General features: G+C 37.9%; 1 protein-coding gene across 1 annotated transcript in view; it reads left to right on the top strand.

Annotated features, from left to right (window-relative positions):
* The window catches only part of POC1B (POC1 centriolar protein B), a 154991-nt gene that overhangs the window by 58984 nt on the left and 82364 nt on the right, over positions 1-13643 (top strand). The window contains exons 4-8 of the mRNA XM_007952516.1: positions 1419-1526; positions 1640-1755; positions 4597-4730; positions 9245-9313; positions 10216-10368. Coding sequence (XP_007950707.1) covers positions 1419-1526; positions 1640-1755; positions 4597-4730; positions 9245-9313; positions 10216-10368 — 580 coding nt within the window. The remainder of the gene's footprint in view (positions 1-1418; positions 1527-1639; positions 1756-4596; positions 4731-9244; positions 9314-10215; positions 10369-13643) is intronic.

Raw genomic sequence — 13643 nt, 5'->3', positions numbered from 1 at the left:
GAAGGTTGGGCAATCTACTTTCATAGTGATATTGCCTAGGAAACACAGGGAAGGGTCGCTTTGAGTCGAATCCGACTCAACGGCAGTGAGTTTGGTTTGGTTTGGTTGATATAAAATAGGGTTCATCTATTTGGAGCTTTTTATAATATATTTCTTTATATTTGAATCTTTTCTCACATACTTTCTAGAGGAAAAGATAAGTAAGAATGCTACTTGCTGTAAAGTCATGTTGAATTATCCAGTGTGGAAGATTTTTCCTTGCAAAGTTACTTTTCTCGTATTTTTTTAAGATTATTATTTCACACAGAACTTTTAATCATGCTTCTGTGTCTCTTTTTTCACATGGTAAACCCATAAATGTCAGATTCAAAGTTTCTGTCAAGAAGAATTATTTTTTAGGTCAACTTAAAAAGGGGGAAAGAGCACACAGAAAGGAAAAATCTTCTATTATAATCCACACCCTTAATTGATGACTTTTATAGTAACCTGGGTATAGAGAGGGAAACTACATATAAAATTGACTCATAATCAGTCTGTGACCTAAATCTGTCTCCACTGGATTTTGTTATTATAAAAATATTAATAATAAAAACAGTATTAATAGATTTCCTAATTGTCTAAATTTTGTTTTCATTTTCTTTTGGGTCTTTTTTTTTCCATCTATTTTTTAAAAAATCACTTAAAAAAGTAAGGAACTTGGGAGAGGATCTTAATAGAAGAGATGGCATAAAAGCAGTAGACAAGATGTCTGAGAATTTTGTCATTTGTTTGTTAATGGGGCATGTGGATTGTAGGTTTGTCTATGAAGTAATGTCTGTTCTGTGTAAATGAGCTGTTCTATTTTTCAGTCCATTGGAGTTCTCTGGCCTCTTTGAGTCTGGGAATAGTTACAGTCCTCGGGAGTTGGATTCTTTTTGTTTGTAATACCAGTAAATTTTAATTCTCAACACAGCAGTCTTTTTCTTACCAAAAAAAGCCTCACCACAGGGTTAGCAGGATGAGTAATAAAAGATTCTCTTAGGTCATGTGATGATATGGGAAAATTACAAAAAATAGGAGAGAGAACTAAAGGAAACAGAAGGAAAAAAAAAAGAAAAAAGAACCGGGGTATTAGCTTGGAAGAAATAGAGAGGTGAATTAAAGACCTAGAGGTAAATGCCATAAAACAAAATTAAATAAAAAAAAAGGATAAATGAAAAACTTGGTTAGTTTAATAGTATATTTTGATCTTTTAATGGTTCTTCAAGTGTTCTTTTTCATGATTTTTTTTTTAGTTAGAAAGAGGTTGCTTCCACACTTCACTGCTTGGGGCAGTAACAGTGGTCTCTGTATTTAATATGTACAGCCTGCCTTGTATGTGGTGGGGTTGGTGATTGACAGCCTTTCACAAATAGAATCTTCTTTCTTGTGCTTTCCAGATTCTCACCTGATGGAAGGCTAATTGTATCGTGTAGTGAGGATAAAACTGTTAAAATTTGGGACACTACAAATAAGCAATGTGTTAATAGCTTCTCTGATTCAGTAGGGTAAGTCCATTATTTTTGTGTTATTTATATGGGTTGGTTTGCCAATTCTACAATTTAAATAATATGAGATTAAAGAAATTGAAATATTAGGCCATCTTATTATTTCCTTCTAGGTTTGCAAATTTTGTGGATTTTAACCCTAACGGTACATGCATAGCTTCAGCAGGTTCTGATCATACGGTGAAAATCTGGGATATAAGAGTGAACAAATTACTCCAACATTATCAAGGTAACAATTTCTGTAGCAAAAAAACTCAGTTGTTGAATGGGGCTTCTATGGGAAGCTCTTAAACTGATCGACTATACTTTTGGTATAGTTTGGCCCTTTTAATGAGGGTCATGGGTTGTGTTTTGGTTACCTAGTGCCACTCTAACAGAAAATACCACAAATGGGTGACTTTAACAAACAGAAGTTTACTTTTATTCTCTTACAGTTTTGGAGGCTAGAAGTCTGACGTCAAAGTACCAGTCTCTAGAGGCTGGGTGAAAGCCCCTTGACCTTGGGCTTCAGCTCTGCCTCTTGCTCCCAGCCCACTCAGGCAGCTTGTAGCTGCTGAGACTGACAAACCCAAGGTTGATAAATAAAAAGGCACAGTCCCAATATTACCAAACAACACAACAGGCCACTATATTCTAGTCCAGAGACAGTCCCAAGATCAGCAGGAAACATGGCAGGCTGCTAAATGACTCTGCTACATGCAGGGTCCAAGCGTGTAATAAAGCTGGAGACCATTCCCAAAGTTTCTCCTTATGTATGGAAGCAAACCACAGCCCTACACAACTGCTCAGCTGCTCACAGTAGGTTCCACCATGGAGCTCATTGCCAGTCTCCTCATAGTGAATAACTACAACCAGCTGCCCAGCCACCTAAAACCAGGCCCAGCCAAGTTGACATATAACCTTAACCATCACAGGCTGCCTTTGAACTAGCTAAAGAAAAATTAGCTCCCAATAGCAACAGGGTCTGAGAAGCTGAGACATATGCCAGAGTGGAGGTAAGGTAGGTGGAGGAACCTTAAAAATGATGCCAAGGGCTATTAAAACAGAAGTTACTGTGAAATTTTCAAACTCTGGTTACCTGCATTATGTGAGAGGTCAGAGATAGAAATGGACTCTGAATTCCAAATCAAAAGGAGATATGTGGGTTTAAGTAGGTGTTACATCTGGTAGAAAACAACTCCCTAATATACCTATGTATTGAAGCTAAAAGGGAAGTGAATTGGTTTTCTTAGTTAGTATTAGTTTTATTTTAAATCCACATTTTCTTTCTTAAATAATAATAGTAACTATCATTCACTCCATGAACCATGTAGCATACACTGTGCTAAAATCCTCACAACATCACTGAGAGGTGGTGGTGGTGTTGCTGTTGTATACCGTTGAGTCAATTCCGACTCATAGCAATCAGATAGGACAGAATAGAACTGTTCCTTAGGGTTTCCTAGGCTATAATGTTTAGGAGGGCAAATCATCAGGTCTCCTGCTGCATTGGAGCTGGCAGGTTTGAACCAAATACCTTTCAGTTAGTAGCTGAGCGCTTACCATTGTGCCACCAGGGCTCCTCAAAGAAAAAAAAAAAAAAGAAAAGAAAACACTGACTGCCATTGAGTTCAACTTGTAGTGGCACCCATTGGGTTTCCAAGGGTGTAATTCTTTATGGAGGCAAGCTGCCTCATCTTTCTTCCACGGAGTGGCCAAATATCTTAACCACTACACCACCAGAGCTCTTTACCAGGGCTCATAAGAGGTATTATTATCATCCTAGTTTTAAAGATAAAGAAACAGAAATTAAAGAGGGCAAGTAACTTGCTTAAGTAATTGATAGAACTGACTTGGGTCTTTTTGTTTATGTGTATGGAAGAAAACACTTTTGATCACTGTGTTACACTGCCTCCTATTGGGCAAGTAACCAGAAATAAATTCTCACACTTGATGGCAAGACTATACTCTTCTCCAAATGTCTCTACACTATTCACCACTTAGTCCCAAGACACTAGGAGTTATTACATTTAATCTGAGGCTAGATTGTATATTTTATAGAAACTGGTAGTAATCAGTTATTACTTAAATTGGTAATATATTCAAGGGTTTTACAATCATATGGTCAACAAGATTATTTTTCCACACCATGATCTTATTTCTTAAGTTATTCTTTCTCATTGGCTGGGTGTTTAAGCTGTATGACACCAAAAATACCCATTTGTTTTAATGAACTACAAAGAATTTTGGTGTTGTAGAAGCATTCTCTCTAAATGATTCTTATTTTCAATATTAATATTACTAACTGGGCAAAGGTGCATCCTTAGAATTAAAAACTGTTAGTGTCATGAGACAATCCCATTAATTGGCACCACAAAATTCACATTCTACATCCTAGTGAGGTGAGTAGCGTCTGGGGTCTTAAAAGCTTGTAAGCAGCTATCGAAGATAGAACTATTGATTTCTACTCACCTGGAACAAAAGGAAAAGAAGGAAACCAAACTCTCAGAGAAGAAACTAGTCTACAGGGCTAATAGCCTACACAAGCTATGGCCACATCTACCCTGAAACCAACAGAGGTAGATGGTGCCTGGATACCACTACTGACCTCTCTGATCAGGGCCACAATAGATGAACCCTGAGGGAAAGAGAGAAAAATATGGAACAGAACTCCGATTCTTAAAAGTCCAGACTTACTGGACCAGTTGAGAGTAGAGAATTCCTTGCAACTATTACCCTGAGATACTTTTTAAACTTTGAACTGAAACTATCTCAAGGTCACCTTTTAGTGAAATTAGCAGATTGTCACACAAAATAAAGGATATTACCCATGAGTCCAGTGTTCCAGTAAAAAACCATCTATATGAGTCCAAAGGGCAACAGTCACTCCAAAGCGAAGATGAGAAGATAAGGGGACAGGAAAACTACAGTACTAGAAAGAGAATAATCACAACAGTTTAAGTAGAACATTGACACATTGTGAAAAATGTAACCTCACTAAACAGTTTGTGTAAACTTTCACTCAGAACACAATATAATATTATCAAAAAAGAAAGAACCGTTTTCTGAAATTTGCTTTTCTACGAATCAGTTCACAGCGGTGGAGTTAATTGTTTATCATACCATCCTTCTGGTAACTATCTCATCACTGCTTCATCAGATGGTACACTTAAGATTCTGGATCTCTTAGAAGGAAGGCTCATATATACACTTCAAGGACATACGGTATTAACCCTAAGATTTTTTTTTTTTTAAATAATATGTATTTAAAGTTTTTACCTGTTTTGTTATATGTCTTAATTATTTTTCCAGTTGCAGCATACCATTGCTGTTGCTGTCACCAAATATATGTGTATTTGTATAGATATTATATATATAAAATATCAAAGGATATGTTTTTATCTTCTGGAAGCACCTCTTAAAAATATTAGAATTCTTGTCAAAATTGATGTGTATTTTTCAGTGGCCATTAATTAATTTTCTACTGCTGTCTTTACCAGTATGTAGTTAAGGTGTGACTGATTAAATTGTGGTGGGTAAACTTACTCCCTTTTTCTGATCTTTCTCCCCATTAGAGCTGTTTCACTAGCTCTGATTGTCTTGGCATTTCTCCATCCCCTTCACTCACTCTTCTCACTAGCCTGATTCGTGAGTTTGGAAGGAGAAATTTGGCAAGCATAGCCCAACCCTTTCTCCTCTCCTGCCTTTGGGAGTGAGCCTGCCTTCACTATTTTCTTCTGAGACTGAATGTGGCAAAGACTGCCCATATCCTGCCTTGCCTGTGACTGTGGAGTCAAATCTGATTCATTCTAGGATTCAATTCTATAATGCCCATCTGTCCACAGATCAAAAGCCATATTCTCTCATACCAAGCTTTTATCAATCAGAAAGGTGATATTTTGGCTCTCATTTGTTTAGAACCCTGGTGAGGACAAGGAGTTCAAAGATACCCTTCCTCCACACATACAGTGTTTAAAGGGAAACTTTTTAAAGCGTACAAACTAGTTATCTCTTTGGTGTGAATATTCAAACTTCTTTAAAATTTTCAGAATGCATCCTCTTTTTTCTTTTTTTAGATATAGTAGGTACTTCCTTTTAACCTAGTATAAGCCATTTATATCCAGAAATAGAATGGACTTCATGGTCTAGGGGAGAAGGGGCTCTTTCTGTTTTCATATATCTTACCTGGCTTCCTGCTTTGCTTTATTATTTGCTCTGCAGCTGTGCTAGTATGAAGCACAAATAGAAACCAACCAGTACAGATATATAATGTATCTGTGGATTTAGTCTGAATAGATACAGACAGTCAAAGGGGACAAGGATTGAAATGTCTATGAAGTAAATAAACAATGAAAGAAAAAAGAAAAACACAACATTTTAGGGGAAAAACATTATATACAAAGATGAAATTTTTCAGTCTATGTCATCAGATTAAGTGAAACAAGTGGTAAGATAAACTGAAGACCATTCTCCCTAATTAAGGAGTGTATTACAGGGATTCCAAACCAAACCAAATCAAACCCACTGCCATCAAGTAGATTCTGACTCATGATGACCCTACAGGACAGAGTAGAACTGCTCCATAGGGTTTTCAAGGCTGTAAATCTTTATGAAAGCAGACTACTTCATCTTTCTGTCACTCAGAGCTGGTGGGTTCAAACTTCTGACCTTTCAGTTTGCAGCTGAATACTTTAACCACTCTCCCACCAGAACTCCTTATTGCTAGCATACAAAGATGTTTGTTCTGTTTTCAGTGCAATTAGTTGTCAGTTATGATTTCACTCTTGAATATGGAAAAATATGGTGAAGGTGTTCACAAGGCCACAATAACCTATGAATGTGGAATCGTCTTGAGAAAAATACAAGATATTTTTCTCCAAAAGTTTTCTTGTAATAGATTAAGAACCTTAACATACACATATATATATATACACATATATATATATACATATGTTGTTGTTATGTGCCGTCGAGTCGGCCCCAACTCATAGTGACCCCTCCTTGGGTTTCCCGAGGCAGTATCACTACGGAAGTAGGATTGCCCAACCTTCCTTCCGAGGAGTGGCTGGTGAGTTTGAACCGCCAGCCTTCTGGTTAGCAGTCAAGTGCTTTAGCCACTATGCTACCAGAGCTCCTATATATACATATACACATATACATACACACACACACACACACACACACACACATATATATACACACACACTAATATACTTGCCTGCTAACCAGACGGCTAGCGGTTCAAACCCACCAGCCACTCCTCGGAAGGAAGGTTGGGCAATCCTACTTCCGTAGTGATACTGCCTCGGAAACCCAAGGAGGGGTCGCTATGAGTCGGGTTTGACTCGCCGGCACATAACAACAACAACAACAAATATATATATATATATATACACATATGTATATACATACACACACTAATATTATTTCTGAGATGAGAAAACATTACTCTTATCTTGACTGAAAAATGGACCTAGAGGCTATGCATCTTGTCAGTGTGCCAAGTACAGTCTTATCCTACTCCACAGTCATTGCCCAATTTCAAGTTCTCATTACCTCCTACCTAGTTAAGTGCAGGAACTTCCTAACTGTCCTCCAAACGTTCATTCTTGCTCACTCCAATTCATCCTTCACTCAGTTCATTTTTTTTCCCATATATCACAGCTTTCCTGCTCTTAAAACTTTTCATGACTTACCATTAACCTACCTGAAGGGAGAACTCAGTAAAGTCTTTGGGGTCAGGAAACGGTCTTTGTTTGTTGTTGTTAGGTGCCATTGAGTTGGCTCCAAGTCATACCGACCCTGTGTACAGCAGAATGAAACACTACCCCGTAGTGTGCCATCCTTATAGTCCATGCTATACCCAAGCCCATCGTTGCAACCTTTGTGTCAATTCATCTTGTTGAGGTCTTCCCCTTTTTCACTTTTTCACTTTTTCCCTCCACCCAGGGAATGGTCCCTTCTGACAACATGACCAGAGCAGGTGAGACAAAATCTGGCCATTCTCATGTCTGAGGAACATTCTGGCATCACTTCCACCAGGACATATTTGTTAGTTCTTCTGGCAGTCCATGATATTTTCAGTAACCTTCACCAACACCACAACTCAAAAGCAACAACTCTCCTTCGGTCTTCCTTATTCATTGTCCAGGTTTCACATGCATATGAGGCTATTGGAAAATACCATGGCTTGGGTTAGGCATACCTTAGTCTTCAAAGAGACATCTTTTTTCTTCACACTTTAAAGAGGTCTTTTGCAGCAGATTTGTCCAGTGCAATATGTTATGTGATTTCTTGACTGCTGCTTCCATTGTTGTTGATTATGGATCCAAGTAAAATGAAATCTTTGACACATTCAATCTTTTCTCCATTTATCGTGAAGCTGTTTGTTGGTACAGTTATGAGGACCTTCATTTTTTATATGCTGAGGTGTAATCCATACTGCAGACTGTAGTCTTTAATCTTTATCAATAAGTGCTTCAAGTCATTTTCACTTTCAGCAAGCGAGGTTGTGCCATCTGTGTATCACAGGTTGTTAATGAGTCTTCCCCCAATCCTGATGCCGCATTCTTCTTCATATAGTCCAGCTTCTTGGATTATTTGCTCAGCATACAGATTGATTGAATAAGTATGGTGAAAGGATACAACGCTGATGCATACCCTTCCTGATTGTATATGATGCATTATCCCCTTGTTCAAATGACAGCCTCCTAGTCTTTGTGTAGATTCTTTATGAGCACAATTGAGTGCTCTGGAATTCCTGTTCTCAGTTTTATCCATAATTTGTTATGATCCACACAGTGGAATGTTTTCTCATAGTCACTAAAACACAGGTAAACATCTTTCTGGTATTCTTTGCTTTCAGCCAAGATCTGTCTGACATCAGCAGTGATATCCCTCATTCTGTGTCCTCTTCTGAATCAATCTTGCATTTCTGGATGTTCCCTGTTAATGTATTCTGCAACCATTTTTGAATTATCTTTAGCAAAATTTTATTTGTATGTGATATTAATATTGATCTTTGTTCATCATCTATATAAAGAACTCTGGTGATGTAGTGCCTAAGGCATTTGACTACTAACCAGAAGATTGGCAGTTCAAATCCACCAGCCACTCCACTGAAGGAAAACTGGGCAATCTACTTCTGTAAAGATTTACTACCTCAGAAACCCAAAGGGGTCACTGTGAATCAGAATACACTCAGTGGCAGTGAGTTTAGTTTTTTGGTTTTCAACTATATATTTATTTTTCAGTTTGTTAGTGATTGATTGAATAAAATAGTTCAAGACAGAAAATCTTCCTAAAAATTCTTACCAACTTATACATATGCAAGAGTTTCTTTAAAGGATAAAGTTTATTTTCTTATTTTTATTAATATTTATATAATTGGATTAGTTAAATAATTTAGTTCAAACCTACCTGCCACTCTTTGGGAAGAAGAACGGGCGATCTACTTCCATAAAGATCTACAGCCTTGGAAACCCAGAGGATGTTGCTATGAGTCAGAATCGACTCAATGGCAGTAGGTTTAGTTTTTTGTTTTTAATTAAATAATTGGATTATTTCTTTGATGATCTTTGCTATCCATACATTAATTGCTAGTAACTGAATGTTTTCTATTAGACTTACTGAATAAGTAGTTTAGATAAATTAGGATGAAAAATGGGTACTCAAAATCCTCTTGGCGGTGAGAAAGTATCATCAAGTACATTTTTCTTTTATCTCCCTTTATTTCCTAGGGACCTGTCTTTGCTGTGTCATTTTCAAAAGGTGGGGAGCTGTTTACATCAGGAGGTGCAGATGCACAGGTTTGTAAATTTTTTTAGCTCCCTCTTTGATTTGGTTAAAGTAAAGGAATCCTTGACCTGAGCTAAGATTTTTATAGCCAACTAGTTTTTTGTATGTCAGGATGATTATCAGTGAGTTTATATTTTGAGTTAGTGCGAGAAAGTCTGCTGTTTCATTGCTGAAATAGTGCCAGTTCTGGTAGTTTTATTAACTCAAATAGCAGTTACTTTATTCTACTCATTTTTACACTTAATCATGCATAAATTAACACTTATTGAGTGCTCAGTATAGGTGTGGCACTTTCACTTAACTTATTATCTAATCTTTTTGCCTTTATCTCCTTTTTGAGGACAGTAAATATAAATATTTGATGGTAGCAAATATTCAGTTTTCTGAAATGACCAAAAGTCATTCATAACTAGATCTATCGATTCAGATGAATTATCAAACTGAGAGCAAGAGTTTGGCTTCTGAGGGGAGTGTAGAGGATTTAAAGGTAATAAGACATTTTCTGGGCGCTCTGGTGGCATAGTGGCTAAGGCACTTGACTGCTAACCAGAAGGCTGGCGGTTCAAACCCACCAGCCACTTCTCGAAAGGAAGATGGAGCAATCTACTTCCATAGTGATACTGCCTTGGAAACCCAAGGAGGGGTCGACTTGACAGCACATAACAACAACAACAACAAAGACATTTTCTTAATATGGATTTCAAATTCAAATTGAAGGCAATTTGAAATGCTAAATCTCTCCCTAATCCCTAAAAAAGAGAGGAAAGCAAAGATGTTGAGAAATGTTAGCATTTTTGAAATATATATCTAGCCTTTCTGACTACTTTGAAGAACAGTTCCTATATTGTTTTTAAAAATCAGTTCTGTTATATATCTAAGCTAGCAAATACTGTCATGACTGACTTTTTCATAGGTCTTGTTGTGGAGGACCAACTTCGATGAATTGAATTATAAAGATGTCATCAAAAGAAATCTGAAAAGATTGCATTTTGATTCACCACCACATCTTCTTGATATCTATCCAAGAACACCACATTCCCATGATGGAAAACTTGAGACTGTTGAAGTGAGTGTTCTGTCCATATTTGTTGTATGCTTCTTAAGTGTCCATTTTGGAGCAAATGGTCAACTAGATGCTTGAAATTACACTGAATTATAACCCCTTTAAAACCTAGTTCTGCCTTTAAACAGCAGCATTTGAGAACAGTCAATTGTTATCACTAATAAAATCAAAACTACATATGGTAACATGTCATAGTGCTAAAGCCTCTCAAGTTTGCTTGTTGAAGGCCTAGAAATAGAGTAAAAAGTGTGTAATAGGAAATGAGAAATCAAATTTTAGGCCTCTGGTGACTGTGAAATCTGAACTAGCTTCATATTCTAGGTGTTTTTAGTTTGCCTCATGTGAGGTCTGTTATGAAAATGAGACTGAAGGACAAGAATTTTTATAAAATTATATTAAAATAGGTATCTTTAATAGCTATTAAAAGCCCTTTAATAGCAAATAATAATAATCTTTGGATAATAAAAAGAATAGATTTAGATGTTAAATTTAATAATTGAGGCTATCTGTTGCTTCTGTGTATGTTTTTTAAGTATGTAATTATTTAGCTATAAATTTTTGCTGACAAGTTACAGATTTAAGTATTCTCCCATCAAAGAAAAATTTATCTTTGCTGGATGTTTAGCTGGAGTTTAGCCTATTTCTTTCCGTTTTGTGTGATTTTCCTTAAGCCCTGTTCTCCTCCTAAAGCTGATATTAGAAATTACTATTACTTGTTCATCTGAACATTTCTTTTCATTATTGGCAGAGGCTTTCTTAGCCTTTAGTATGTATTTGGAGTTGCTAAGACTTATTCCTGAATAGCACTGGTTTGTCTGATGTACATTCTCTTCATGCCGTGGTTCTATACCCACCTCCAGTCTCTGTGTCCTACACCCCAATTAATCCTTTGATTTTGGTTTCCTTACTCTTGGTCTTTTCTGTTATCTCAGGTACTTCTGCTAGTCTCAGTGAGTGTGCATATTGTAAAATTTTTGAAATATTTCTTAGATCTTTTTTGAATCATTGCTGTTGAGTTGATTTCAACTCACAATGTAATCCAGCCATATTTTGAGAATTTTGTCCTAGTTTGTCCTTGGTAGTGTTTATTTTTGGTTCTTTGTTACAGTTTTTGTCCTCTCTAACTTCCAATAATCTTTTTAGTTCTTCTAAAGTATTTACTAATGGGCTTCACTACTCCTTCATACTATTTTGTCATCGTTCTTTAAAATTTATTCCAAAGGAAGAATGCAATATAACTTGTGGTTCATAACCTTTCTATTTTAAGTCCACAAGAGCCAAGATGTTGTTGTTATGTGCCATCGAATTGGACTCTACTCATAGCAACCCCTCTGTGTTAGACTGGGTTCTCTAGAGAAACAAAAACCAGCAAAGCTTTTAGAGAGAGAGAGAGAGAGAAATTTATCTTAGGAAAATGGCTCACAAACATATAGAAGCCAGCAAGTCCAAAGTCCCGGGATCAAATGTCAAGCTGGAGGCTTTTCCTGGCTCCTGCAACCATAGGGGCCAAGAAGCTCAAGGCTGACAGGCAGTACACCAGCTATTGACTCCAACAAATGACGAATCCAGTATCTCCAGGCTGAATGGTGGACTGGTCACTCACGGTGTAGTTGTAGGCAGCACAATGGAATCCCAATCCACAGAAGAATATCTCTCTTCCCAGGATGTCCCTGGATATCCTGGAAGCAGGCCACACCCCTAGGGAACCTCCCCTTTAACAGATTGGCCACTCAGAACACAGTCAACAGTCATCCGATCCCATCATGGGAACGATCACACAGAACTGGGGTCCAGCCAAGTTGACACACAGCTCCAACTATCACAGTCCATGCCTTGTCAACTTGGCAGTTGTACATATCTTCTTAAATAAGGACGATTATAAAGTATATTTGTGCCTAACATGATACGCTAACACATATACAACCGAAATGCATTAACCTTATTTATATTTCACAGTTCATAACAAAAGGAAACAAAAATATTTGATGCACATATAAAATGAAGAAATATAACAATCACAGCCTCGTTTCTGCAGCTGGTGACATGGTCGTAGCTGATATTCAGAACTGCCTTCTTCCACCGTCCATTCTGTATTTCCCTTGCCCTCAGCAAGCACCTCAGCTGGTCATGGTTCTTTGCCTGGTGGGGTGACCCAAACCTTCATTCCTGAAGGATCTGGACTGTTAGCACTCATATCAGAATAGGGTTGCTGTAATTTTCCATTGACTTTATTGCCAGGGCGTAGTACTAAGAGACATACTAAAGAGTTTCCTGTATTCTAGACATACTCTTTTTTACCTCCATTATGTAAAGCCAACCCAATTTCCCCTTGGTATTCAGGATCTATCACACCAGATAGTACAGTAATGCCCTTCTTTGTGTGTTGATCCAGAGGCATGAGGAAGCCAAAATGGCTGGATGGCATTCTTAATTTCCAGTTCAATGCAATCAGTATTGTGTCTCCAGGTGGGAATGTTCCTCCCTTTGGGACTAAGATCTCCAGACCCGCAGAGCATAGGGTAGCAGGGACAGGATGAAAAACGTTTTGAGTGGGTCACTAGGGGTAATAGTGAGTGGTACCACTCCTGTTTCCACCCCTTGGTTCCTTGACCTGTGAATCCTGGCTATTGGAGAAATAGAACCATATATTAGATGCTGTTTTAGAGCATATACAGCCTCCTGGAGAACATTGTCCCAACCCTTCAAGGTATTGCCACCTAGCTGGTACCATATTTGTGTTTTTAATAGGCCATTCCATCGTCCTATCAAGCCAGCTGCTTCAGGATGATGGGGAACATGGTAAAACCAGTGAATTCCATGACCTTAAGCCCGTTGCTGCATTTCATGTGCTGTGAAATGAGTCCCTTGATCCAAAGCAATGCTGTGTGGGATACCATGATGGTGGATAAGGCATTCTGTAAGTCCATGCATGGTAGTTTTAGCAGAAGCATTACGTGCAAGGAAGGCAAATCCATATCCAGAATAAGTATCTATTCCAGTAAGAACAAAATGCTGTCCTTACCATGATGGAAGTGGTCCAATGTAAACCTGCCACCAGATTGCTGGCTGATCAGCCTGAGGAATGTTTCCATATCGCAGAATCAGTGTTGGTCTCTGCTGTTGGCAGATTGAGCACTCAGCAGTGGCGGTAGCCAATTCAGCCTTGGTAAGCAGGAGTCCATTTTGCTGAGCCTATGCATAACCTCCATCCCTGCTACCATGGCCACTTTGTTCATGAGCCCATTGAGCAATGACAGGAGTAGCTGGGGAAAAAGGAC

This window comes from Orycteropus afer, unplaced genomic scaffold (genome assembly GCF_000298275.1).
Source record: "Orycteropus afer afer isolate SDZICR_OR568_19922 unplaced genomic scaffold, OryAfe1.0 scaffold00343, whole genome shotgun sequence".
Classification (NCBI taxonomy): Eukaryota; Metazoa; Chordata; class Mammalia; order Tubulidentata; family Orycteropodidae; genus Orycteropus; species Orycteropus afer.
This window is presented reverse-complemented; position numbering and strand designations above follow the sequence as displayed.